A 27,491-nucleotide genomic window follows, 5' to 3' on the forward strand; every position below is an offset into this window, starting at 1 on the left:
GGATGCTATGTCTCCCTGAGGAGCAGTAAAACAGCTTTGCTTTGCTTAAAGCCATGCAGTGTCTTGGGAATCTCTTCAAAGTATGCGGCGGGTCAGCTCGTCCCCTGGTTTGGCGATGCTGAGCAAGCCTCAAATGCTGGTCACTTTATCCCCTCTCCCCATTCTTTGGCATTTGGCACACTGAACCCAAAGGCACAGCGGCTGGCAGAGCCCTGCAATGAGATAGGAAAAGACTGCAAACAGAGGTGATTATAGAAGAAGACACATCTGTTCAGCACAGATCATACTTCACACAAGATATTTATCTCCAAAGAATGAACATTGTCTGGAAAAACACTATTTAAAAAAACCAAACATGCTATCAGAGAGACATTCTGTCTAACTTTCAAAAAATACAATTACTTAGATGAAACAACTCTAATTTAGCTTAACTCAAGATATTCCACTTTTTGTAATAGTAACTACTTTATCACTTTGGAGATGATAACATCTTGTGTGAAGTATATACTGTGCTGAGCAGATGTCTCTTCTGTAATCACCTATTTGCTATTTTTCCCTATCTCAAATGCAAGGTTAGGCAGAGAGATGGCTCCAAAGCTCCAAATGAGCTAGAGATTTGACAGTTATGAGGTTCATAATTACATTAAAATTGGTCCTTGGAAAGTAATAGAATATGCATAAGATTTCTGGGGAAAATTATACATATGCATTTTAGTGGGAAAGACATTCTGTCCCCAGCTCTTGTCTCACTGCACTTGGCTGATGAAGATCACTCCCTCCTGTTGCCCAGGCCCAATTAAAGGATGCTTGCTTTCTAAAACGCCAAAATGAGTCTTACGGAGTTTATTTACGGGCATTTTCGGTGTCACATGCACACCTACAACCACCATTGTTGAAGTGGCCATTACTCTTTTAGTTTTGCGCAGCTATTTGGCAGTCTTGGCTATAGAGAACTTGGCACCTCTGAAAAAACATCCATGTTCTGTATTTAATCTCCTGTTAGGCGTTGCCTGGGTTGCATGGTCACAGTGCCTGGTTTTCATAAACATGCCAGCCTTTCTGCTCCTGGGGGTCTCTCTGGGTGGGTCTTGGGTAAGCGCAATCCACATAACAGGTTTTTAAAAATTCTGCTTGAGCGGGAGTCTTGAAGGGAGATCTGGCAAAGCTGGGGATCTGCTGGCAAGGATTATCTACAGCAAGGTGGCTGTAGGAGATAAGGACACATTCACATGTGCATGTATCTGAGTATGGGAGCAGGGAGAGGAAAGAAGGGGGGAAAACCTGAGCCTCAAACACTGTGGCAGAGGCTTGCACATACGCGTTAGTAAACTTAAGTGAGAAGAAATTGGAGTCATGGAGTAGCTTGGGTGGGAGCCACGGAAGTGAGCTGGGGTGAACTAGGAGAGGCTGGGACAAGATGAATGACAAGCAGGGTCTGCAAGTGGAGACCAATGGGGAGGAAAGGAAAGGGGGAATTTAGAAGGCAGTGAGGAAAAACATAAGGCTGTTTGTGCAGAAAATATGGGAGGCTTCTCTTGTGTGAGTCCTCCTAACACCAGATTGGAAGGCAGGGACACAAGAACAAGTTTGTTGTTTTACCCTTGCTGCTTTTTTATTTTCCCCTTCTATTTTTAAAAGCATGGTAGTCCCTTGGAAGCAGCTTTGCTCTGCAAGTGTCCAGCACTATTTCTCTTTTCTTTTAGTAAAAGGAACTTCAGTAACACTTTCTGCAATTAATATTGCAGCCATACATTTTTTGGAGCCTATTGTTCAACCTAAGCAGCAGTGAGCTCCAAACAATTTCAGGAAGACTTCCTTAATTTTCTCACACTCTTTCCCTTCCATCAATTAGCTTTTCTTACTCTACCCTGTCTTAGCAGCAAGTTTGCAGGTTTTTCCCATCACCCCCACTATAAAAATACATAAATTTTGAATCAAAAGAGATCGAGTACTCCATCTATCCTATCCCAGGGAACAGTCATCCTCTCAGAATCTTGTTTTCTGGGCATCCTCTACTGTCTTTTCCCTGCAGAAACCTTCTGGCAATACACTAGCAGCTCTCTGTTCTTTCCTGTGGCATTCCTGCCAGTTTCCATCTTTGCTATCAGCCTCAGATAAGAGCCTGGAAAAAAGGAGCATTTAAACTTTTTGCTTCCCATTAGCACCAGACTTGCTAATGAGCACAAGACTTGCATACACTCAGTTGCACAGTTGACTTTCTCTCTTTAGAGTCATCCACCTCTTGAACAGGTTTTTGAACCCAAAAAGCAACTTCAGAAATGCTAAATAATCACAAATTAACTGGTCTTTCTACAAGGCTGCCTAAGCCCAGGCCTCCTGGATCTGTCACAGTCTCATGTAAATAAAAAAAATGCAGAACTGGCATCAAAACTGTAACGTCGTGAGGGAGCATCTAATAATATCATGTGGGAAATTGCAGTATTCTCCTGACTGAACTCCAGTCCCTTCCAAGCACCAGTCAGCATAAAGTACATGGTCAAGAAAGATCTGAATTGATTTTCATTATTTCCACTATTTGCATCCCATTTGAGACTTGAAGAATTCGAAATTGAGCGTTGGAAAGATAAATCGAACTCTAGGTAATTTTGTTTCTAGTCTAACACCCTATTTATTTCTAGTTTATTTTCTGGCAGGAAGACTGAAAGAATAGAGAGGGAAATGAAACCTTGAGAGAGCTCATAGTGGATGAATAGCCATCTTGAGAGCACAGAGCGGTTTTTTATTTAGTGGAGAACATGAGAAACAGGGTAAGGAACAGGAATCACTGTGTGGTGAAGTTTAGTGGAGGCAGCAAGGGAGAGAGGGAAAGCAGCAAGGGAGGTAGGAAAGCAGCAAGGGAGGGGGGAAAGCAGCAAGGGAGAGGGGAAGCAGCAAGGAAGAGGTGGAAGCAGCAAGGGGCAAGCACTCTTGCCTCACCCAGCCTAGGCTCCCCTTCCCAACCCATCCCTGGAAGTGTTCAAGGCCAGGCTGGTTGGGGACCTTGAGCAGCCTGGTCTGGTGGGAGGTATCCCTGCCCATGGCAGGGGGGCTGGAACCAGATGATCATAGAATCATAGAATGATTTGGATTGGAAGGGACCTTAAAGATCATCTAGTTCCAACCCCTCTGCCATGGGCAGGGACACCTTCCACTAGATCAGGCTGCCCAAGGCCCCATCCAACCCGGCCTTGAACACCTCCAGGCAACCCGCTCCAGTGTCTCATCACCCTCATCGTGAAGGTCCCTCACTGGTGAGACACTGGTGGCCCTAGTGAGACCGCAAGTCGAATCCTGTGTTCAGTCATGAGCCCCTCGCTACAAGGATGTTGAGGCTCTGGAGTGTGTCCAGAGAAGAGCAACGAAGCTGAAGGGGATGAACGGCTGAGGGAGCCGGGGTTGTTTAGCCTGGAGGAGGCTGAGGGGAGACCTTATTGGTCTTTGCAACTACTTGAAAGGAGGTTGTGGAGAGCAGGGAGCTGGCCTCTTCTCCCGTGTGACAGGGGACAGGACAAAGGGGAATGGCCTCAAGCTGCACCAGAGGAGATTCAGGCTGGATATGAGAAAAGTTTTTCACAGACAGCGTCATGGGTCACTGGCAGCGGCTGCCCAGGGAGGTGGTTGAGTTCTCATCCCTGGAGGGATTTAAAAGACAGGTAGACGAGGTGCTCAGGGACATGGTTTAGTGGCAGATAGGAATGGTTGGACTCGATGATCCAAGAGGTCTTTTTCAACCTGGTGATTCTATGATTCCCCCAACCCGGGCCATTTTGTGGCCGCAGGGGGCGATCCCACCCGCCGGGGCAGAACAACCGGTCCCAACGCCCCTTCCGTCGCCTCCCGTCCCCCTCCTGCCTCCGCCCGAGCCTCCCGGGGGCGGTCCCGGCGAGGCCCCTCCCGCGGCGGCGGGGGAGGCGGGGCTGCCCTCCGTTGCGCCATGATGAGCAAATGACCTCGCGGGGAATGAAATTTAAGTTCCACCGTGGGGAGAGAGTTCTCTGCTTCGAGCCCGACCCCACCAAGGCTAAAGTCCTCTATGATGCCAAGGTGACGACCGACTCACTCCCTTCCCTTCCTTTCCTTTCCGTTCCTTCGCACCTCTCCCCCTGCTTCCTCCCCCTCTCGCTCCATCGCTGCGGGGCAGGAGCGCGCGCGCGCGCGCGCGCGCGGGGGGGGGGCGGGGCCAGCGCGGAGCCCGCCCGCGGCCGCCGCTACCGGTAACGCGTCCGCGCGGGAGGCGGCGGCCGAGGAGGGGGGTGTGTGTGTGTATGGGGGTGTGTGTGAAAAGCGGCTGCGTGGGGGGAGGCGGTGGCGCTGGGGCAGAGCGGAGGGGGCGGCGGGACAAAGCGAGGCGGTGCCCGTGGCCGCCGATCCTACCCCCGCCGCGCCCTTGCGGCGTAAGGAGCATTTACACAATCTGTAATCTTTATGTTTAATCTTGGTTTCGCTTTCACCCAAATAATTGTATTTATTTCTGAAGTTAGACAGAATGTCCCTCTGATAGCGTGGTTCTTTGTTTAGTTTTTTTTTTTCAGTGTTTTCTCCTTTTTTTATTTCGAGATCGAAAATGCTGGCAAATAAATTATCGCCTTAAAATTAGTCCTTGGAAAGTCAAATAATATGCCCAAGATGAAAGCACGTTTGTTGTTCTTTTTTCCCGAATATTGTTTCTCCAGACACTGTTCATTATTTTGATACTGAAAATGCTGGCAAATAAACTATCTCAGATTCGTTTTGGAGTTTTAGAAAGCAAGTATCCTTTATCAGGGCTGAGGGGACACAAGGAAGCAATCTCCATCAATCCTGTGCAACACAAGGTGTTACCGCCTCTAAGTAATGAACAGTGTCTGGAAAAACGCTGGAAAACCTCTACACTATCAGAGCACCATTCTAAATTTCTAAAAATACAATTACTGAAATGAAACTTTGCTTTATCTTAGAATCATGAAATGCTTTGGGATGGAAGGGACAGTAAAGATCATCCAGTTCCAATCCCAACACCACCACCCCCCCCCCCTTCCCCCGCCATGGGCAGGGACACCTCCCACCAGACCAGGCTGCCCAAGGCCCCATCCAACCTGGCCTTGAACACCTCCAGGGATGGGGCGTACACAGTTTCTGCTTTTATTCTGCAAAATAATAAATGGGAGTTGGAACTAGATGATCTTTAAGGTCTCTTCCAACCCAAACTATTCTATGAAAGTATTTCGATTTTTGTAATACGAACTTCATTTTGTATCGCTTTGGAGATGATAATGTCTTGTGTGAAGTTTGTGCTGAATCATGGAGCAGGTGTCTCTTCTATAATCACCTCTGTTTGGAGTCTTTCCCTGTCTCAAATGCAAGGTCAGGCAGAGAGCTGGAGCCAGCTCCAAGTTAGCAAGAGATTCAACTGTTGTGAAGTTCATAATTGGGTTAAAATTAGTCCTTGGAAAGCCATATAATATGCAGAAGATGGTATAATGTTTGTTGGGGTTTTTTTCCAGTGTTTTTTCTAAACACATACTAAAAATGCCAGCAAATAAACTCTCTCAGACTTGTTTTGGAGTTTTAGAAAGAGAGCATCCTTTATTAGGGCTGGGTGACGTGAGGGAGCAATCTCCATCAATCGTGTGTGGCACAAGGTGTTATTGCCTCTAAATAATGAACAGTACCTGGAAAAACACTGAAAAAACCCTACACTATCAGAGCAACATTCTAACTCTCTGAAAATAAAATTGCTGAAATGAAACTTTGCTTTAGCTTAAATCATAGAATAGTTTGGGTTGGAAGGGACCTTAAAGATCATCCAGTTCTGCCCCTCTGCGATAGGCAGGGATGTGTCCCACTACATCAGGCTGCTCGAGGCCCCATCCAACCTGGCCTTGATCACCTCCAGGCATGGGATGTCCACAACTTCTGCCTTTATTCCACAAAATATTTTGGGTTTTGTAATAGTAACTACTTTTTGTGTCTCTTTGGAGATGATAACATCTTGTGTGAAGTATGATGTATGCCAGGCAGGTGTCTCTTCTCTAATCACCTGTCATTGGAGTCTTTCCCCATTTCAAATACACAGGCAGGCAGAGAGCTGGAGCCAGCTCCAAATTAGCGAGAGATTTGACTGTTGTGAAGTTCATTATCATGTTAAAATTAGTCCTTGGAAATTCATATAATATGCATAAGGTGATAGCATGTTTGTTGTTTTTTTTCTAGTGTTTTTTCAGATACTGACTATTCGATGTGTCTGATGTGTGTGGTTTATAGAAAGCCATTTAAGTGCAGGCAGAATGATTCCTTTGTTATCACTAGTCCTGATGTGCTTCTTAATGATCCACCTGAAATGTGTTTTGAGAGGCAGGCCCTTTCGAAGTGGCTCATTTTACATGTGTGAAAGAAGAAGAAAACAGACTCGGATAGTCACAAAGCTGTTTCATGTTTTGTGGATAAGATTCAGTGTTCAAGAGTAGTCTTTCTAAGGTTTATATATATATAGAACTCATCTCCTGCTTTGAGGGCATGAAGAGAGAGCACACAGGAGCAAATGTTAGTAGCTCAGATCGATATCTTCATATCCCTATTATGATACTGCATTGTTTTGCATCTCCCTTTGTGTGTCTTGAAAGCATGGGACATTTGAGGACAGGACAAAGATCAGTAATACTCCCCAAATCTGAAAGTGCTCAAAAAAAGCCAATTTTTCTGACCACTTAGTTTAATCCACATCTTCTGCTCATATCAATATTCACTGGCAAAATTATAGGTATGTTTCATTCCATAAATAAACATTTTTGCTTTTCTTTGTGCATAAATTCCCTAAATACCAGAAAGCTCACTTTTCTCGAAGCTTTTGATACATGCTAATCAATATTTGTTTCAGATTGTTGATATTATTGTTGGAAAAGATGAGAAAGGCAGAAAGATTCCAGAATATCTGATCCATTTTAACGGTTGGAACAGAAGGTAAGAACCTGTATGCACGGTTTCAGTTCCGCAAAGAAAAGTATCGGACAGAATATCAAAGGTCTTTAATGTTTGCATGAATATTTTTGAGTTTGTGAATGTATTTATTATACCTGTTCATGTTGACACATTGGTGCCATAAACTTATAGATTTGAGTTATAAAAGCGGATCCATTTGATAGCTATGAGTTTAAATGTTATGGGATATCTGTCTTTGACGTATACTTTTGGGTCCTAGGTTTCCATTAACGAAAGAAGCCTATAGTTTGCTAAATCCTGACCTGGATTGTTTGGTTAACAAGGCCAGTACTCGAGTGCAGTCTTCGACTCTGACCTATAGATTGTATCAGTGCTACAAACACTCCTAGTGGTTTTTAGATAGCAACACAAGAACTGAAGCCATGTTGAATACAAAACGATGCAAGCCTTGTTATACGGATGTTGCTTCTGAAGGACGTTAAAAGAGCACTTCATAGATTTAGTACAGATACATATTAATTCATCTGTAATTATGAGTGGCATACGTTCATAGCCGTTAATAATTTTCTTTTTGACCTATCCTTAGCTGGGATAGATGGGCAGCAGAAGATCATGTTCTTCGTGATACAGACGAAAACCGCAGATTACAGCGTAAATTGGCACGGAAGGCTGTGGCTCGCATGTAAGAAATCCTTTTAGCTTCAAAATGAATGAGAGATTAATTTTCAGTGTCGAAGATATTGAAGTGTCTACCAGTGAGTTTGGCCTCTAAGCTTGCGCTGTAAATGGTATCTACTCAGTACAATCAGTACATTCTAGAGAGCTACTCTTCTCATACTAAGGTAGATACCTAAATATTGTTATTAAACAGCACGCTAAATGACTGTCACTTAATAACTATGTTATTCTTGACTATTGCTGCGAAATACCTGTGTATTGGATCTACATCTTCCCAAAGAAATGTACTTGAAAAATAACTTAGGAAAACCTGAAGTATTTTTCAGCCAAAGGCAATAATCTAATATTGGTTGGCCATGGCTTGAGGATCTGCTTGAGAACACGAATATGAGGTAATTACAGACATCAAGGTATCAACTCTCAAATAAGTATTGTCCAAATTATTTCAACATTAATTAATGAAAATAACTCAAACATATGTTTCCTGTGCATTTGCATGTAATGTAATTAGCTAGGATAAACAAATTAAATAATACTAGCCAAATTTCAGTGAACCATTTTATGCTCTGTAGGAGAAGAAAGGGAAGAAAGAAGAGACGTTGCAGGTTGCCTGGTGTTGACTCTGTATTAAAAAGCCTTCCTGCTGAAGAAAATGATGAAAGTAGTGAAAACTGTGAGTTTGTTTTCATTCTTTGATAACTGTCATGATGCTTTTAACTTTTTGAGCTAGGGGTACAGTGCATGTTCTACCTTGCTGTTAGAATGGCACAAGAGTATCAGGGTCCTATTTGAAATATACAGAGGTAGTCATATGAAGAGTGAGCACTGTTTCATGCTAAGCATCTATTAAATTCAGGTATCTCATTTCTTCTTGTGTTCCAGAGGCTTTTCCTTGAATTGCTTTGTTTCACCATTCTAATCAGTAATTTCAGAGCTTAGTGGTGCATTGTGTAGTATAGTATTAATAGGAGAAAGAAGACCTCGGTTTTCTTTCTTTGGTGCTAGAAAACAAGACACTTTCCTTGCTTTCTTAGTTCCCCTGTATTTTAGGGGGTAGTAAGACTTTTTTTTTTTCCTCCCCCTAGTCTACCTGGCATAAAGGTCTATTTCTTGTCAGCTGACTGGCTGATTTCACTTTCAAGCCAGCTCTTTAATTTCATAACATTTTTCTTTGTAGCTTGGAGGCTGACAGGAACCCTAGCTGGCACTTAACTGATGTTCTGGCAACTGTGGCAGCACAGATCCAGACCTTCTGATTGAACAATTAATGTGTTAATCCCTTATTCAGAACTGAAGTCCAGTAACAATTGAAAAGATCTGTGAGTGTTAAGAAATCTAGGGAGTTTTTAGAAGTCAGTGTTTTTCAGTTAGAGAGAATGCAAGAATATTTCCTCTAAACTTCTTGTCTTAAATACTTTGAAAGCTTGTAGTGTGCTGTGAATAATGCTTGTGTGTTTAATTCAGTTAGAATTTTATTCGTCCTCATTAAATATAGCAAGCTAGTTGTGGTGTCTTGGGGGTTTGTTTTTTTGTTTACCTTGCAGAGGTTAAGACCAATAACGTGAAATAAATATGTGATCTCTCTTTTACGCAGCTATAAGTAGTTCTTCTTCTGATGACAGTGATGAAGGAACAGATGAAGAAATAAAAAGCGAAGAAAGTGACATAGAAGACAGGGCAGAAATGGTATATTCATGTGCTTCTTAATAGAATTTAAACGTCTATATTTGAACCGCTGGAAAAATTGAAGTAGATGAAATATAGGTCACAGCTGGTTACTGAGTTGGAATTTTCTTGGTCCTGGTGCATAACTGTGGTTGAGTTTTTGAAAATTTATAAAGATATCATGCTTGTAGAGTTCTTTGATACTAATCCAAAAATACACATTTGTTTCTTTTCCTCTTTCTATTCATAGAACTTAGGTGGAGAAAATCTAGCAAACTCGATTATCCAGATTTGTGGCTGCTGTAAAATTTTACTGGTCTGTGCGAGTTGCTATTCTAATAGCAGTGGGATCTTTCTGGCTTTTGTATTTTACGGTGAAACAGGCATGTCAGATCCAGTCTTAAATTAAAATATAGAAGACTGAGTTCAAGAAAAAAAACATGTATTTTTTCTACATTGTTGAAAAGAAAGCACAGTAGTGTAAACAGTTGTTCTGAAAGTCTGTGGAATCTAGCTGCTACAGTATGGGTGATCAGAAAGAGCAAACCCTAACGCATTTCTGTTCATTCATTTGCGTTAAATACTTAAGCAAATGCCAAACTGGAAAAAAAGTTTTAAAAAATGAATTTGCAGGTGACTTCAAAGTGGTGTTCTTAAATTGCTTACGGTAAAGCTACTATCTACTTAACTGTTTACTATACTTTATATATTGTATTTTTGCATGACAAATCTCAATTGTTTTATTGTGTCCTGACTACAGAGGTTCTTTTTCATTAATATTTGTAAGCACAACCAATGTATTGTTTCTTGCACTGATCTATTCTAGAAAGAAGAACAAGACACTCACACAAAAAGGGACATGGAAGAAAGAGCAATAAGCATAGAAATTCCTGAAGTCTTGAAAAAGAAGCTTGAGGAAGATTGTTACTATATTAATAGAAGAAAACGGGTATGACTTAAAAGCTATGAAGCGTATGTGCATGGGGTGGAGGAGAGTGCATTGAAAGTGGTTCTTGCATATAACAGTTCCTTCTTTTTTTTTCATTTGAACTTCATTGCAAAGATGAGCTTAGACAGTATAAGGAAAGATAAAAAGAGTGTAGGGAGCAGACTTCTCTTTAGCTAAAGCAGTGAGTTGTCATTATATTTAAGAATGTAACATTTCAGTACTCAGCTCTGTTTCAGAGTGTAGATTGGGTTTTGATGCTGAAAATGTAGTAAGTTTGCTAACCTGAGCATATTTTTTTCTCCAGATGTTCATAAGGGATTGATGAAAAATGCAGCTTAAGGGTTCAAATTAATCACTCCTGAAGTGACTTCCTGCAATAGAAACTTATTAGACTAGTCAGTACATTACAAGATCTCTTTTAGCATGGTGTACATACTAAATGTTTTTGTAAGACATTAATTTGATTTTTCATTTTCAGTTAGTGAAGCTTCCTTGTCAGACAAATATAATAACCATCCTGGAGTCATATGTGAAACATTTTGCCATAAACGCTGCTTTTTCAGCTAATGAAAGATCTCGGCACCATCAGATGACTCCACATGCTAATATGAATCTTCATTATGTGCCACCAGAGAAAAAGTAAGTAATCTTTAGCCCAGTGCTGTTGTCACAAGACGAATCACCTTGCATTGTGTGTTCTGTTTCAAGGCTATTCACTTCTGAGCTTATGCTGTGATATGTCTATTTATGGGGCTTAAAATGTTTGACAAATAACTGTAGAGTACACTAACATTGACAGTTTGTTTATCAGAGAGAGAGTCCCTATAGTCTCAAAAGGCATTATGCGGAAGCATCGATATCCCCTTTTGTCATGCAAGTTTTGTGAATATTGTGACTCATTTTGGAAGAATGTCTTGCTGTTTTTTTATGTAAAGAAATTTTTGAGTAGTGAGAGATTATCTGATATGAGAATTCCCTGCTTAAATAAAATTGAACAGGTTCAGATTTTGTAAAGGGTAAAAATTTTGTGCAAACACTTATAGATACTCCAAGCGCAGTTGATTTTTACTTTTTTTTAATTGACATCCCATCTTAAACCTAGAGTCAATATGTAGGGAAACACTGAATGTAGTATCACCAATTCTGTTCATTAAGATGGATTGTGTCTTAGTTGCTGTTTTCTCAGCTGAGCTGTGTATTTTTCTACCATGCTACAAATGCAGTGTGATAAGCCTCTGTGTTTGCAGTGTGGTGGGGTTTTCCTCTGTCTTATCTTAAAGATTTTCAGTATCAGATGAGACTGCTTGTTTAAGTCTACATGGGGGTGAAATTCTGTGCTTTATTGAAGAGAAATCTTGACTTTTGCCACGTTCTGTTTCAGTGGTGCATAATTAGGCTCTTCCTTGCCATATTTAGGTGTATGTGAGTGTCTTAGTCTATATTGATGTCATGGAATTCCAATGTGGGTCACACTTGCAGGATCAAATTACCTTTACCATACATATATGTGCACTTGAGATACTAGAGATGAATACCTTCATAGAAGTGAGAGGTGTTGAAGGTAGGCTGGACTTGGCATTCTTGGTTCACCACCAAGTACCGTGAGTCTTTTACAGAAGCCCAGAACTGAAATTCCTAGTAGCCTCTAAATGTAGTGCTTTGGTTACCAGGAGCAGGTCACTGGAAACCAATCTCCAATGCAAATGTATCTAGTTTTGTTGAGTATCTTTTAAGCACAGCCTTAATTGCATCTTAGCAGCTGTAAATCAAATTCTGCACGTGCTTTTTAGACAGAGATCCAATCTATTGAGTATTTCTTTTTCTGGCATGTGCCTTATTTTTGAGCATAGTACAATTGAAAAAACAAAATGCTTATATGAAAAGCCAACTGTCTTTATTAACTGTAAAGTAGATTTTATTCATCCAGTAAATAGTAATACAACAGAACAATTCTACTTTGTTTGACTTTACTAAGCAGAATTTTAAAATTCATTTGTCTGAAGTTACCAACAGCAATCGCTGTCTTTCAGAATACTTTTAATCACTTGTCATTACTTAGTTAAGAAGTCAGCATATTGTAGTTAAGACATTAATGATCTGTATTAAAAGGCAATTTCCCACAGTTACACTGAAATATTTGACATGCAACTTTGAAATTCTTAATTCTTTTTTTCTCCAGTGTTGAGCTATGTAAAGAGATGGTGGATGGGCTCAGAATAACCTTTGACTTCACACTTCCATTAATTTTGCTCTATCCTTATGAACAAGCTCAATTCAAGAAGGTGACTTCATCAAAATTCTTTCTTCCCATCAAAGAAAACTCAACAAATACTAACAGGTGGGTTGAGTATGTGGAGTCTAATTCTGCTTATAGCCTGAGGAAAATATACTAAAATGTGGTTATGTGTTCAGAATAGAATGATTTCTCAGACTTGGACTGAAATTGTCTTGATAAAGTGTTGAACTTTTCTGTGAATTGCTTGCCTGAATTCAGAATTTGAGTTCTGAGTATTTTGTCTGGTTACCTTCCAAAGGAGTTTGTACTGATGGTGTAGAGTTACGCTGCATCTTTGTGTGGGGGGAAATTTTTTCGTTGAAATGTAGATGTGTTCATTAACTTCTAAATGTGAAAGTAAATAGATTCCAGAAAATAGTATTTAAAAGAAGGCCTCATCACTTTGATAGTTTTTAGTTGTTTAACCATATCTGTGAAACTAGAAGGCTCTCTTCGGGGGCAGAGCCCTGAGCTCTTCACTTCTGTATCACTGCCTTTTTTTCGCCCTAGAAATCAAGAGGAGCTTTCCCCAAGTCCTCCTCTGTTGAATCCACCAACACCTCAGTCAACCGACAGCCAGCCTGCGACAGGGGAGCCAGCCACACCAAAAAGACGAAAAGCTGAACCTGAAATTCTGCAGTCGCTGAGACGTTCTACACGCCATAGCTCTAACTGTGACAGGTTGTCGGAAAGCAGTGCTTCCCCGCAACCTAAAAGAAGGCATCTTGAGACGCCAGCTTCTATGCCAAAGCTCTTCTTGCACCTGGAAAAAAGTAGGTTTTACTCTTGCTCAAAATATGATTTTTAAGATTTATTCTTTTTTAATGTCATCTGGAGTGTGAGCTGAATGATTGAAGTAGGAATTCATTACTTTTTGTATTAATTGTCTCCAAAGCTTATACCAAAGGGAGAAATGCAAAGCAGTAGTCTCAATACTTTGGTACTGGATTTATCAATCAAATTCAAGGAGCTGCTTTTCTGTGGGCCTACGTGAGGATAGTATTTATTGAAATCCAGTGTTTAACTATTTTAGCAGCAGGCCCTATTTATGTTTAATGGCTATGGTTCCATAAAATGGATAATGAAATTTATTTCTGTTTTCTTTTATTTTGTTTTTCCTCCCTTTTGAAGAAACCCCTGTCCATAGTGGATCATCTTCACCTATAACTTTAACTCCTAGCAAAGAGGGGAGTGCAGTTTTTACTGGCTTTGAAGGTAGAAGAAACAATGAACTGAATGAGGTAACGGATTTTTCTGTTACTGTCCTAGTAATGATTAAAGTTTCTGTTGACCTCACAGGGCTATGTAAAGGAAGGGTTTGTTTGTATTACTTATTTCATCTTTGATTTTGAAGTTGTGCACAGACTAAATTACAGTGCTATAAAGATTTTACAACCAGTGTTTTCATGTTTTACGTTCAGGTTTTGTCCTGGAAATTGATGCCGGACAATTATCCACCAAGTGATCAACCACCACCTCCCTCATATATCTATGGATCTCAACACTTGCTACGATTATTTGGTAAAATGATGTAAAAACTCTATGCTGAATCAAAATTGCTTTATTTGGTGGTTTGTTTTTTTCCTCTCAGTGGCCATATGCATGATTTTGTTTACTTTAATGATTCTGTGATTTAGTTTCATTCCTGGAGAAGTATATACTTTGTTTAAAACTCTTAGACTGTTCATAAACTTGCTTACCTCTTACGGTGCTATAAGCCTTCATTTAACAAAAGTAAACAAGCATTACTTTAAGTACACTGTCAAACATTAAAGCAAGCAGCATTCATTTTCTCAGCATGTTTCTCTTTAGTAAGGTTTTGAAAGATCAAGTAACTTGCAAAGAAAAGAGGAGGCTGCAGGGATAAGAAATGTTATTCTTTTCTTTTCTGTATAGTGCATAAAAGTAACTGGAAGTTGCTTTTAAAAGAATGTGTGTAAACATTGTTTCTCTTATTTACAGTGAAGCTACCGGAAATACTGGGGAAGATGTCCTTTTCTGATAAAAACCTAAAGGCTTTAGTAAAACACTTTGAAATGTTTCTGAGGTAATGTGACACAATGTATCGTATTAATGTTTGCATTGTTAGAGATCTGTGTCCTGGAATGACGAAGGATTTTTAAAATAGGATGTTAACTTTCTATAACTACAAGAATATGACAAAATTAATATAAGATTTTAATAATAACAATTTGAATAGATTAATGCAAGATTTTTTATTCTTTTATTAAAATTGAAGAGAAGCTGAACTCTCTACTTAGTTTTGATTAACACAGTGCTAGAGAACTAAGTTTAAAAGTTTATGTGCTGGTACGTATAGAATGACAAGTCTGACTTGGTTAAGAAGCGTGTTTTATAAAGAAATAGAAACTCTGCATTGTTATTTTTGAGAGCATAATCTGAGAGTTTTGATGTTGCATTGATATTAGCAGTGGGAGAAATGTGTGTTTTGGAACATGTTTTCAGTTATGGTAGGTTTATTTTTAAAGAAAAATCTGCCCTAATGGAGCTTTAAACGGAAAGGTTTATTTTTGTACTATAGTGGCTTGTAGAGGAACCTAAACTCTTTCTGACCACATTGGCTCCATGGTTGAAGGCAGTAGGGTCATTCCTGCACCACAATCTCCTTGCTTTTTCAGGTGCTGTAGTTAATATCTCTGTGTGACATTGTAGTGGTAGTTATATATCTGGTGTACCATCAGTTCAGTGGAAAATAAATTTGCCAAGCAAATGGTAAACATGTGGAACAAATGTGGAACTCCTAAATTACTTTTTAATCTAAGCGTCTTAAGTAGCCCCATGCTGAAAAGTAACATAATGTGGTGCTAGCATATCAAAAGTCCTGTTAGACATCAGGGACGTGAAAGATTCAAAATAGTTTCACTTCAGTTGTTTATTGAGAATAAAAGGTATCTCAAATGTAAAAGTTTCTAGATAGAGAATTTTTCTCTTGAAGCATTTAACTTCTAGATTTTACTTATTCGTTTTAATATCTCTGTTTTGTGAGGTCCTTATTAGTATTCAAAATAACTTTAAGTTGAACAGAACAGCATAAGTCTTTACTATTGGAAACCCGTCTTTGCTTAGAGTGAATATCATTTAGGGTGCTTAACTTACAGTGGATCAAATCAGCTTTTATCAGACATTTGCTTATTCAGATTCTTCCGTGTTGGTCAGAGCAGGTCTCTACTTTTTAGCATCTTAAATGCATTTTTTTTATACCCGTTCTTTGGATGAACTGTGGTGGAGTGGAATAGAGGGAAAGAAGAAACACGCCCCTGACCACCCATACTAGTAGGGTGGTGATTAGGCTGGAAGTTGTAGTGTTAGTATTCATATGTGTGTTCTTTTTCCATCTGACCATCTTGTTGAAATGTATAGTCATCTATAAATAGAAATTAAAAAAGAGGCAGAAGCTATTTCCACATCAGTGTTTTTAGGTCAGATAGAACCGTGCTTTTGAAGCAAATGTCTCAGTAGTTCCCACTTACCATGCTTTGTGTTGTGTTGCAGAGTGCTCTGAGTACACAAGCTGGATTCCTTTTGGAAAGCACTTAACCAGAAGTGTGCTCCAATACTAGGGGGCATTCAGTTCTCAAGACCAGACTGCAACAAAACCAAAATGAGTTCCCCAAGGCAAGCATAGTGTGGATATCACAGATCTGGTACAAGAATATATGCAAGAGCTGTGTGTTTTTAGAACTTTCTAGCTCAGTGTCATGTGTGTTTTCCTAATGTTGTTCTCAAGGTTTCTTTTCTAAGCTAAAATGATTTCTGTGGTTTTGTCAGAACTGGTCAAGTTGAGAACCTTCTTCAAAAGAGCTTCTAAGTTAGTTACTGCTGTAGGGAGCTTTTGGTCATGGATAGCTTTGTCATAGATATTCTTCTTTAACTAGTTTCCTTAACAGATGCTACTGTGTATTCAAAAAGGTAACAGAAACCAATGCAAATTATTAGAATTTTTTTTTCAATACTTATTCCTATGTCTTCAGGACATCTTTCATTTGAGTGTTTCTTTCATTGTCCCATATCTCATTCAAAGTAATTGCACAACTATGTCTTCTAAAAACTTGTGCCAAGTTGATTTTTGTCACAGACATACTGCTGCATCTAGCTAGGCTCTTAAATAGAGCTTTTAACTAGATGTGAAGGGGGAGGGGAACGAGACCAGGTTAGTCGGGAGTGAGCCTGGAAGTGGGACTCCAGTAACTGAGAGATGGCGTGCTGGAGAGGACCGCCAGTACATCACCCCAGAGCAAGTGGGGGTGATTATACCTGGGGACAGTGGCATTACTTATTCCAAGGACCAGTCAATTGGGAATGAACTCTATTCCCTTTATGAGGGCTGAAGGTTCGCCAGCTCAGCTGAAGTGCATTTACACCAATGCACACAGTATGGGCAATAAGAAGGAGGAGTTGGAAGCTGTTGTAGGGCAAGGTGACTATGATGTTGTTGCCATCATGGAAATGTGGTGGGATGACTCGTATAACTGGAGTGCAGCTATGGGGGGGTATAAACTCTTCAGGCGGGACAGGAAGGGTAGGAGAGGAGGGGCAGGGTCGCCCTCTGTGTTAGAGGTGTTTTGATACCCTTGAGCTCGATTATGGTGAGGGAGGGACTGAGTGCCTGTGGATTAAAATCAGAGGAGACCACAAGAAGGCACATATTGTGGTGGGAGTGTGTTACAGACCACCCAGCCAAGAAGAAGCAGCTGATGAGCTCTTCTGAAACAGCTGGGGATAATCTCTAGATTGCTACCTCTTGTCCTTGTGGGAGACTTCAATCTTCCGGATATCTGCTAGAAGTACAATACAACAGAAAGGAAGCAGTCTAGGAGGTTCCTGGAGTGTGTGGAAAACAACTTCCTCACACAACTGGTGAGTGAGCCGACAAGGGAGGGTGCTTTCCTGGACCTGCTGTTTGTGAACAGAGAAGGACCTGGGGGTGTTGGTTGACAGCCGACTGAACATGAGCCAGCGGTGTGCCCAGGTGGCCAAGAAGGCCAATGGCATCTTGGCTTGTATCAGAAGGGTGTAGCCAGCAGGTCCAGGGAGGTTATTTTCCCTCTGTACTCGGCACTGGTGAGACTGTACCTCGAATACTGTGTACAGTTGTGGAGAGGAGGGAGCTGGCCTCTTCTCCCAAGTGACAGGGGACAGGACAAGGGGGAATGGCCTCAAGCTCTGCCAGGGGAGTTCAGGCTGGACATCAGAAAAAAATTTTTCACGGAAAGGGTCATTGGACACTGGCACAGGCTGCCCAGGGAGGTGGTTGAGTCACCTTCCTTGGAGGTGTTTAAAGGACGAGTGGATGAGGTGCTGAGGGGCATGGTTTAGGGACTGTTATGAATGGTTGGACTTGATGATCCAGTAGGTCCTTTCCAGCCTAGTGATTCTATGATTCTGTGATTATCTCTCTCATCACAAGAGAAAATTTGAGGCTGAGGTGACACGTAGTACTGGTTCTTCAATTTTCACATTCTATACTTTCCTTTTTTGGGAATGAAAGGATTAATGGATGTTTATTAAAAAGTATTTTCTATCAGTTCTGTACTGGTTTGGCTTACCTCTTGAAGGGTAAGAACTGTTCTGCACAGTCTGTATGTGTTAGATGATAGCAGCCAGTTTCCTTATGACTGCTTGATTTCTTTTAGTGAATCACTCTTGAGTGACAAGCTAAAGTGCTTTCTTCTTTGTTTTTCTAAAAGGATGCAAGGGATTGAAGTTGTTTGCTTGTATTAATACAATTGTTTCTGAATCTTCCTTGAATTCTAGGTAGTGTAGTCCAAGCATAAGTAGATTATGTATTTTTAAATAGAACTTCCATGTGCTGCACAACGGGTTTAGTTTGGGCCTTGGTACTGATTTACTTTTATATTGTTATTTTATGGCTAAAATTTACAGTTTAACTTTTGTGCTATTAATCTCTTGTGGGCTGAGAAACTGAGAGTTGCTTAATATAACAGTTTGTCCAGAAGCTTGTTTTATTGAGTTTATTCAGTACTTGATAGATGCATTAAATTCAGTTTGAGATGCTACATGGTTAATATTCTCCAGTCATGCCCTCAGATTGCTGCTAGACAGGGTCAATCTCAGTTTCCCAGACAACATGTATTTTTAAGTCATGTATGAAATGCATCGTTGAGTCTTATATTAAGTAGAAGCTGTACCCTTTTGCTTAGTGCAGCTTTCTAAGACTGTGCATAATGAAAATTTCTTCACGGAGGAGATCAAAGTTAATTTCTCAATTACAGAATTTGCAAAAGTTAGGGTAGTTTCCCAAACTAAATTCAAAACTCTGACTTTATTTCAAATTATTTAGCTCTGAAATAATTCATAATACTTGCAAAAGGATAACAGGCTGAAATGGACACTGGTGAAAATTTGCCAGTTGGTTTCACTGAATTTCACTTAGTTTGAGTTTAGTCTTTGGGAGCAAGCAGTGGAAGCTAACACAGTAACTAGTGTCTACTAACTGACTAACAGAGGACTCCTGATTAAGTCTTCCTGCCTGTTAATAGGAGATTGAACAAGTATTGCCTTTTAACAAATTCTATTATTTTAGTGTGTTTTTAATAAAATGTTGTATGTGCTGTTTTATGTCTAGGTACCTCACTAGCATGCCTCCAGAGACTGCTTAAGTGATGAGAAATAACAGGCAAGAAGGTGCCAGTTTTCATTCTGCCGTTTCCTTTAATTTGAACACAGCCTTGACTTGGAAAACTGTTTTGGGATCTGAGAGGTCACTTTTCAGTCTGTTGACCACTAGGACATACTTAGAAATTAGGAGAATGTAACATGTCTGGTTTTAGAATAGCAAGACCCATCTTCACTGAGCTAATTTCGGTCAATGTAATTTGCATTTTAGGTAAAAAACCAAAACAAAATGGTACAACACTTCAGAAAGCTGTAGGTATGTTGACTTTTATGAAATGCAGAAGAACGATTAAATGATGAAATGTTATGAAAATAATGCTTCTAAAATTTCTGACATACTTTTCCAGATTAGACCAATATGTAATATTTCAGGTTATGGGAAACTACATTCTTAATAGTCAAAGACCTTGGTTTTGTTAAAAACCCAGTGATACTTCAAACTCAGTATATCCTATAACTCGTCTCCTTCGTTTTGCATCTCTTTTTTCCTAATGTTTTCCAGCCTGCTTGTATCTATTGGGCCACTGTCCCATGGGCAGAAAAGTATTAAAATACTGTTGGATACTTTGAGAAGGAAGCTAAATGAGTATGTAACTAAATTAGAGAGGTGTGATAACAAGATGTATTAATAGAAAGATGACAAATTGTTTGAAGTAACCTTAAGAAACAGATCTCTGATTTTGATAGCACAAAAAAAATTTAATGTATGAATTTTATTATATGTAATTGCAGTGGTGAATTATGACCACTAGTGTGTGCTAATGTGCAATTAATGACAGGTTATTAGTGGCCTTCTGAGAATGAAAAAACAAGGCATAGAAATAGAATACAAAACGTCTTTATTTAGTTGAAGCGGTTTGTGACGGACTTCCTGCTCATTGTGTCTTAATAAAGTTTTAAAGATAGCAGCTGATTAAATATCACGTTTTGAAAGATCACAAAGTATGTAAGTCCGCTACTGTTTCTTATATTGATTTGGGCTTTTCTGTTTGCCTCTCAATTTTGAGATTAACCAGTTACTTGACAACAAGTACCTATGCAGTGTAGCAATTATGACATACTAGAAAACTTTATGGAATTGGAACCTAAATCTGAGTTCTCACTGGAGAGGTGTGGGTTTAGAGGCACAGAAAGGTAAAGGAACTCTTAAGTTTTGAAATGCTTTGAAATTAAGGAATTCACCTTGCGCAGTGAATGTATGTGCCTTGTTTTAGGGCATTATTACTTTTGTATTTCATCTTCACTGTATTCATTAAATGGGTGAAAAGGTAACTGCCAGTGTGGGTCCTCTCAAACTTTTGACACCTTTTTTGTTAAAAGCTTCTTGGTCAATGAGTGCCTTGTATTGTACAGGTCCATATTTTCAGTGGTCTTTTGGTGTCTGGTCTACAGAATCTGCTTCTATGTGCTTATTTTTCTTGACTAAGGTTTGATGGCTTTGCTAAAAATACTTCCTGAAGATGTGCTGTGTGGCTTGCTTCTCTTCCTTCTGCTTAACAAATCATCAGGTGCCTGGGTGTTTGAATGAAGAGCATATTTGTAATCATAATAGCAGAAGTTTGGATCATGCATCTGAAGTGAGAGGTTGCCCAAAATATTCTGAGTGTTATGGTAGCTATTTTAGAAGGCAGCTCTAGAAACTGATTCTGCGATCTGTGCTGGGCTTGCCAAAAGTGGATCTGAAGACCAACCAAAAAGACTTCTGTATTGAGCTCTTGTAGAACTGTTCGCAAAAGGTCTACTAGAAGTCACTGCTTTTAATTTTCACACACTGAGCCTGATTACCTGAAATATTATCTTGGCAGCTTGACATCTTCAGCGTTATCTGCACTTGCCCTTTAAAGGCCAATGAAGATGATCTTAGTTTCTGTGTGTGGATAAGTGACATTCCTTTGGCATGGTTCTTGAGATACTGGATATCAGAATAAACAGCTGAAACTTTTCACTTCACTTGTTCTCTGGACTGCATTGGGGTTATGATGAACTTCGTGTTGGTGGGCTTTTGCCCTGAACAACATTACAGATGGAGACATGCCTATCATTTGGAAGGGATGGAGGGCAGGTGATGGCACAGGCTTCTGTGTGAAACTAAGCCTTTTAGCATTCAAATTCTGAATGAGTAGTAATCTTGGAGAGGAGATAGCTTCTCAATCTGCAAATGAGATTTCTTTTGATGAGGTCACTTGTAGAGTTAGGACCCATCAAGCTCTTTAAGCAAATTACTTTAGATAGATCCTTGCAATTGCCTTTCAAACAGCATCTAGCCCAGTCTGCTGATCTCGTCAAAGCATCTCCTTGCCTTCTAGAACTGAGAGCTGTAGCAAAGTATGTAAGAAGTCACCTTCTTGGAAACTTTTCTGTTTAACTCTGTATTCTTAGATATTTATGGCTGAGGTTGAGCTTAGAATTATTAAGGTTTTCCTTTTATATTTTCACACTTTTCAGGCCATCTCTGAGTTTATTCATGTGATGGTAGCTGTCCTTTAGGAGAACATTTCTCTTCATTCAGAGACTGTTCGGGCAATAGGTTGTGTTGGCGTTTCCAAGACAAAGATGTTTTCATTACCAAATGATGCTCTTGAAGTTAATTAATTCAGTGACCAAGAAATATTCTTGACATTTGTGTGTCAAGTGGCCTTTTAATGTGGATAGCAATAGTTCTGTGCCTCTTTTTACTAGATGGTAATATATTTGTAAGGCTATTGCTTGAAATCACCTGACATAAGCTTGTTGACGAAGTGCTACACCTGAAGACCAAAACATGGGAATTCTTCAAGCTAGGTTGCCAGTGTGTCTGTTTCCTTTGTCTCCATCCCCTTTAGTCATTTGTGAAGTGTTGCTCTTCTAGGAACCTGTGGTAGAGAGGGAAATGGCTGCATTGTGCCCTGTTACCTTTATGTTCTGCGCAGGAGTATAAAGCGTAAGTATTCACTTTGTGGATGCTGATGATGAGAAAAAAAATGTGCAGTCGTATATCGAGATGTCTGTGTGGACTGTGCATCTTAAAATTCAGTTACCCATAAGCAGTTTCACTGTGTAAGTGTATGCATATGAACTCTGTAAAAATTATTAAAATGAAAAAGGCAATGCAATATGTGAGTGAATATCACATTTATAAGTTAAAAGTAATGAAGCAATTTCTGAATAGCTGAATAGCAGTGTGCTTTCTAATCCATAGCTGAATATTGGCTCAGCTTGCTAAGTACAGCTCCCTCTTTTCAAATCTTGGCTCATGGCTTACAGGTGCCAGTGAAATTGGTCTTTGTGCTATTTCAGCTTTTTCAAGTGCAAAGCATTAGTGAAATATCCAGTAGCTAAGAGTCTTATCAGACTCCCAATATTTCTGTGCCAGCTTTCTGCACTGTGATGTAATTTGAATTGAAAACCACTTTAGAAGAGCCATCGCTCTTCGTATATAGATATACAAGGGAAGCTGACCTTGTCTTCTTTTCCCTGTTACCTCCTGCTTCTCTGCAGAAAGAAATTTGTCTGCTAGCTTTAGGGTGTTTTGTTTTTCACAGCTCTTACTGTAAGAACTGAGAGATCTACATCTGACTTATTTTTTTTGGAGTTTTAGCTGTACCACAAGTGTCTCGGCTAAGATTTCTCATCTTTACCAGCTGTCACTTCAGCTTGCATTAAACTGGTATTTGAGTGATTATCTTAAGCAAAAGTCGGGAGACTAAGAGAAAATGAACCTGTTTCCCATTACTTGCCCTTAAAATTCTGGGGACTGTCAGCCACCCAATGTCCTATACAGGTTTTTTTTGTTCCATTGATGTGTTTTTAAAACATACTGCCTCGTGTGATCCAGCACTTCGTACTGTTTTGTGGAATGTTAGCTAGTGACACTAAGAATTCAATTTACCCCTGTAGTTTGTCCTCACTGTTTATCTCTTGAAGTCATTGCCTTGTGTTAATGAGGAATTATTAATTAAATTCCATTTGTGACTCATCTTAATCTTGTGCGATCAAAAAGTATGTTAAAAATTTAGTCTGTTAAGTTTTAGGCCTTACCGCACTCGCTCCATACCAACCCCACTTATCACAGGAAGTGATATGTAACTAACTTCAGTCAGAAGGCATAGCAGTTGATGACTTCGGTATTTTATTGGCTTCTCACTTGCTATGATTTCACTATTCTTTTGTAGTGGTTTTCCTAGAGCAAGGTGTGTCTGTAGTGCAAGTGAGTGACATGTTTCAGTGAAGATGGGGAGGATTTGTTTGTGTGTTGTTTTTGTTTCTTTGAGTTATTTTCTGAGGGGTATCTCTGTCTTACGGAGAAAGCATTTTATAAAGTATTATAGCAATTTATGGCCTATTTAGCCTAGAAAAGTAAGTGGTGGATGGTTTTAACGACAAGGGCTAGTAAATCACTAAGTCACGTGGCTCAAACATTGTATTAATCAAGCATTGATAGCTTTAATTTAGATTTGCCCTATTTTTTTAGTTCAGGAAAAGAATAAAACTTTTTTTTTCATTTATTTAAATGCCTTTGTTTCAATGAATAGGAAATTGGTATAACGCAGCTCTAACATGCTGTAATGTTAAAAACTTATTTAACAAAATAGGTTTCTTAAAATGATCTCTCAACCTTAATTATCTTTTTTGCTTTGTGCTATTTAATAAAAATGGAATCTGCTGTTGGACCCAATGAGAGACTAGCATATTTATGAATACTTGCAAATAAAAAGTGTATTAAAGTGTTTAATGCGCTTAGGATTGTGTGAATGAAGACTGTGGAACTTTAAATTTACTTAGCTCTTACACATTTATTATGATAGCTTATGTAGTGTCAGTTTGTGGCAGACTCATTTGGATCCTTGCTTTAAATACAAGAGCTCTTTCTCCCTTTTAGCAGTACTTGTCCCAGCTTAATATTGCCAGAAATTATGTGCCTGATTAGACATTGTCACAGGTCATGTAACAGAGCATTTCCTATTCAGTTCCTTAAGGTAGTGTTTAAAAACAACGCCAGGCTGCTATCTGATCTCCTGGAAGTATACTGGTTGTCCAGTGTGTTCAGTTACATATTTTAAACCTGAAAACATTTGTCAGAAACCACTCTAGGTCCCTCTATACCACTGATTAAAGAACTCTTATGAAATAAGTAAGTACAGAGGAAGTTGATGAAGTGCCTTCCAAGTAAAATGATGATGCTGAAGGATTGATTTCTTGTAAAACATCTTGTATTTCTCACTGGTTTCCCTTGAATTAGTAGGACTTAACTGGTTATTCCTCCAGTTCAGCACTTCTTTGCCAACATTTAAGTACAAGGATTGTATGTGGGAAAAAACATTCACTTGTGTGTTTTTGCTGTAATCTTTCTGTAAAAGCTCTCAGTAATTAAATATATTCCCGATTAAATTTAGATTGCTGTATGTAGAGATCTTGTCAGTATTCTTTGATGCTTGGGCTTTCTTAAGATCAAAGGACATGCCTAGGTCAGGTAGTGTAGCTATGCGTGAGATTGGAGCAACGCTGTGGTTTTAATTGCATTTTTTTTTTTTTTTTTTTAGTTTGGACTTTCTGTATTTAGAAATACTTTTAGTTTCCAATAGTGAGGTCATCTCCCTAGCCAGTGGTTCTTGAGTGAAACTGGATTCTGCAAATGACATTGTTTCCTGTTTATTCCATTGCTTCATACTCTAACTCATACAGAGAACCTTTAGCTAATATTTTGCCATCTTTATTGATGCTGATGTTTAATATGTAGGTATTTTTGAATGTCTGCATTTTTCTGAACTACAACTTAATCGTGTATGTCAGGGTTTAAAACCGTTTTGTCCTTTTGCCCACATTTCTATACCCAGTATCTTTATAAACAAATGAAAGAGCAGAGAGCTTATAGTCATTTTAGCTGTTTGCCGCTGGTGTTACTGGCAGTACTGTTAATTTTCATTTTCAGTCCTAAACCAAAGAAAGATTTGTATGTTAGCATAGTAGGAAGACATGATGAAATATTTGTTACTTGGCTGTTTGAATAATATTTGAAGACCAGCTTGCAGAAATCTGAAATTAGGGAATTGGAATTGCAAAGCATGCATGTTTGTCTTCAAGAGCCGTATTTAATTTGGATACTCTTGAGGGGTGAAGACTCTAAACACAAAGGCACATGAAAGAACAAATTATGTGTTACTTAGCTTAAAAGATAAAGTTTGTCTTAATGGTAACTGGACATTTGTATAAGATACTGACATAGCGATAACTGAAAATCCTGGTTTTGACATAAATGAAAATGGTATGCTGAGCAGGGGACGAACAGAAGTTGCAGGAAGATCTCTTCACTTTTTTTTCTTTCATGGTAGCTCTTTGATTTCTTTTCAGAGTGTAGCTTCAACTTTTTGATTTTTTTTTTGTTTTTGTTTTTATTGATCTTGGGTGGATATTTTTAATGCTATTTGGATTTGAGAATGATAGGGGAAAGCTGTTTCTCACTATGTAAAACTTGTCAAAATAGGGCAAGCCTTCTGTATGCCAAAATTCAGTGTAATAATTCTAAATTTCCAGACTGTGGTTTTGCTGCACTTAAAAATTAATTTGAAAATAGCTCTTCTCTTAAATGTTTCATGTTCTGTTCTTTTTTTGGTGTGGTTTTTTCTCAGGTTTTTAGCAGAATACCATGATGATTTCTTCCCAGAATCTGCTTATGTAGCTGCATGTGAAGCCTACTACAGTACTAAAAATCCTCGGGCAATCTACTGAAGCTATTAATAAAGATTAAGTCCTGCTGTATGTAGCCCATGATAATGCTATTTTTGCCACTTGGCTACAAGATGAAGATGAAGGAATTAAAACAACTTCTGGAGTTGAAATAGAGAAATATCTTCTATGATGGTTGGACTACTTAGGAATGGAGAACTTCTTTTCAGAGATGCGTATAAACTGCTTTGAGTTTCTTAGAGGACTGAATATAACTCTGACTCCAGATTAATGAAGAAGCCTTGTTCTGACTTCTAATGCATAGGACTGCATAGGACTGTTAAAGAGGAAAGGAAGCAAAAGCAGATGCATTAGCAACAGGACATTTTCATGGAGATAGATCATCGTACTGTGTTTTATTTTAGCTCAGCCTCTCCAACCTGAGAAATAAGACTTGACAACGCAGTTATGTGAAGAGAATGCATAACTGGTATCTTATGGATTTTTTCCTCACAAATTGCAGTTCAGTTTGTGGAACTGTCATGTAAAGGTTTTTTTGCTGTTTGGCCAGCATGACATCTGCCTCAAGAATAACTTTGTTGCTTGAATGAAAGATGTGTTGCTTACTTTGCATTTTGCGAAGGTGTATATAGCTCTTTTCATGGTAAGGCTGTCAGAGTTCTGAGGAGAGCATACGTTGACAGTGATTCAGCATTTACCTGGCAGTAGATGTTTTCCAGAGCCATTATGAAAGAACTAATTTTCCACAAATAACAGGAGAAGTCAATAAAGTGATGGCAGTTTAACTGGCAAACACTTCTTGTGTTAATAAAGTTCACAGCAGCTGCTGTGTAAATGTGTGATTTTGACTGTCTGAAATGTCTTGTTTGTGCGTGATTAATATTTTTGGGATTGCTAGGTGTGCATATAGGGAGAGGTAGAAGCATTGACAACATAGGGAGAGAAGCCATTTCTCTATCATTGAGTTTTCTACAGACTTGAAGGATGTCTCTTTTGACAGTTTTAAACGCTTAAGCTCTGGAAATAGGAATTCAGCGAGTAAGAACAGAGTTCCTAAAAATCTGACAACATGTTCGGTAAAAAGTAATTGAAATGTAATTCTTGTCTTGATTGTCATCAAAACCTCTTCCATGACTTAGAACTCTGGCCTCCAGAATCCTCTGCTGTGTCAAGACAGACATGGATTTTAAATGCACTGGGAGAAAATAGGACTTGAGGCTCATAGACAACTATATCAATCATTTCCTAGTTCAGAAAACTTCAATTGGAACCTGTAGTACAAAACTGAACACGTTCCTCCCAGGCTGCAGAAACTTGTAGTTAGGAGGAATCACCTTTCAAATGTAAATGAAAAGCTTATTCTGTGAGGCCAAAGGAAATCTGAAATCTACTGTTGAGATTCATTGTCACACACATTTCTGGTATGTTAAAGATTTGGATAGAAAAGGTAAGGGATTACGTTGGTTTTAGCAATTTAGGTTGTGCTTTTTAGGAAAACTTCTATAAAGAGTCTGTTAAACTTACTGGTTGTTAAACACGTGTTTGGCATGGATGCATGCAGATTTGGTGATTATTCTGAAAAGATTATTCAGTTATTTCTAAAGATGACCATTTAGTAGTACTACTTTTTTTTTTTTTAAGCACTTCTGTTGTACCAAAAAACTACTTGTAAGCCTTGTAAGTTTT

At 39.1% G+C, this 27,491-nt stretch overlaps 1 protein-coding gene across 9 annotated transcripts; it reads left to right on the plus strand.

The window, feature by feature from the left end:
• Positions 1–3,892: 3,892 nt before the first annotated feature.
• On the plus strand, positions 3,893–26,647 carry MSL3 (MSL complex subunit 3). Of its 9 annotated transcripts, XR_008451297.1 has the most exons (16): positions 3,893–4,044; positions 6,857–6,939; positions 7,505–7,600; positions 8,169–8,269; positions 9,191–9,282; positions 10,088–10,210; positions 10,689–10,849; positions 12,390–12,548; positions 12,996–13,258; positions 13,617–13,726; positions 13,907–14,006; positions 14,448–14,532; positions 19,093–19,151; positions 19,354–19,398; positions 21,991–22,062; positions 25,748–26,647. XR_008451297.1 is itself a non-coding variant. In XM_054074778.1 (14 exons), exons 1-13 carry the CDS (start codon positions 3,946–3,948, stop codon positions 19,124–19,126), a joined length of 1,506 nt encoding a protein of 501 aa, XP_053930753.1. In that variant the 5' UTR covers positions 3,893–3,945; the 3' UTR covers positions 19,127–19,151; positions 25,748–26,647. The 9 variants fall into 9 exon arrangements, 4 of the variants coding, with proteins under 4 accessions (XP_053930753.1, XP_053930769.1, XP_053930747.1 ...); XR_008451299.1 differs by lacking the exon at positions 19,354–19,398 and having other exon boundaries at positions 21,965–22,062; XR_008451298.1 differs by lacking the exon at positions 19,354–19,398.
• The last annotated feature ends 844 nt before the right edge of the window (positions 26,648–27,491 follow it).

Source organism: Cuculus canorus, chromosome 1 (assembly GCF_017976375.1).
Source record: "Cuculus canorus isolate bCucCan1 chromosome 1, bCucCan1.pri, whole genome shotgun sequence".
In the NCBI taxonomy this organism is placed as follows: domain Eukaryota; kingdom Metazoa; phylum Chordata; class Aves; order Cuculiformes; family Cuculidae; genus Cuculus; species Cuculus canorus.

What these genes read in the sequence shown, in the direction of transcription:
- MSL3 (XM_054074772.1), top strand. Translation starts at nt 3,946, where the DNA reads ATGACCTCGCGGGGAATGAAATTTAAGTTCCACCGTGGGGAGAGAGTT. An exon ending in TAGAAGACAGGGCAGAAATG is followed by an intron (nt 9,283 to 10,087) that starts GTATATTCATGT and finishes GATCTATTCTAG; the next exon opens with AAAGAAGAACAAGACACTCA. An exon ending in GAAACAATGAACTGAATGAG is followed by an intron (nt 13,727 to 13,906) that starts GTAACGGATTTT and finishes TTTTACGTTCAG; the next exon opens with GTTTTGTCCTGGAAATTGAT.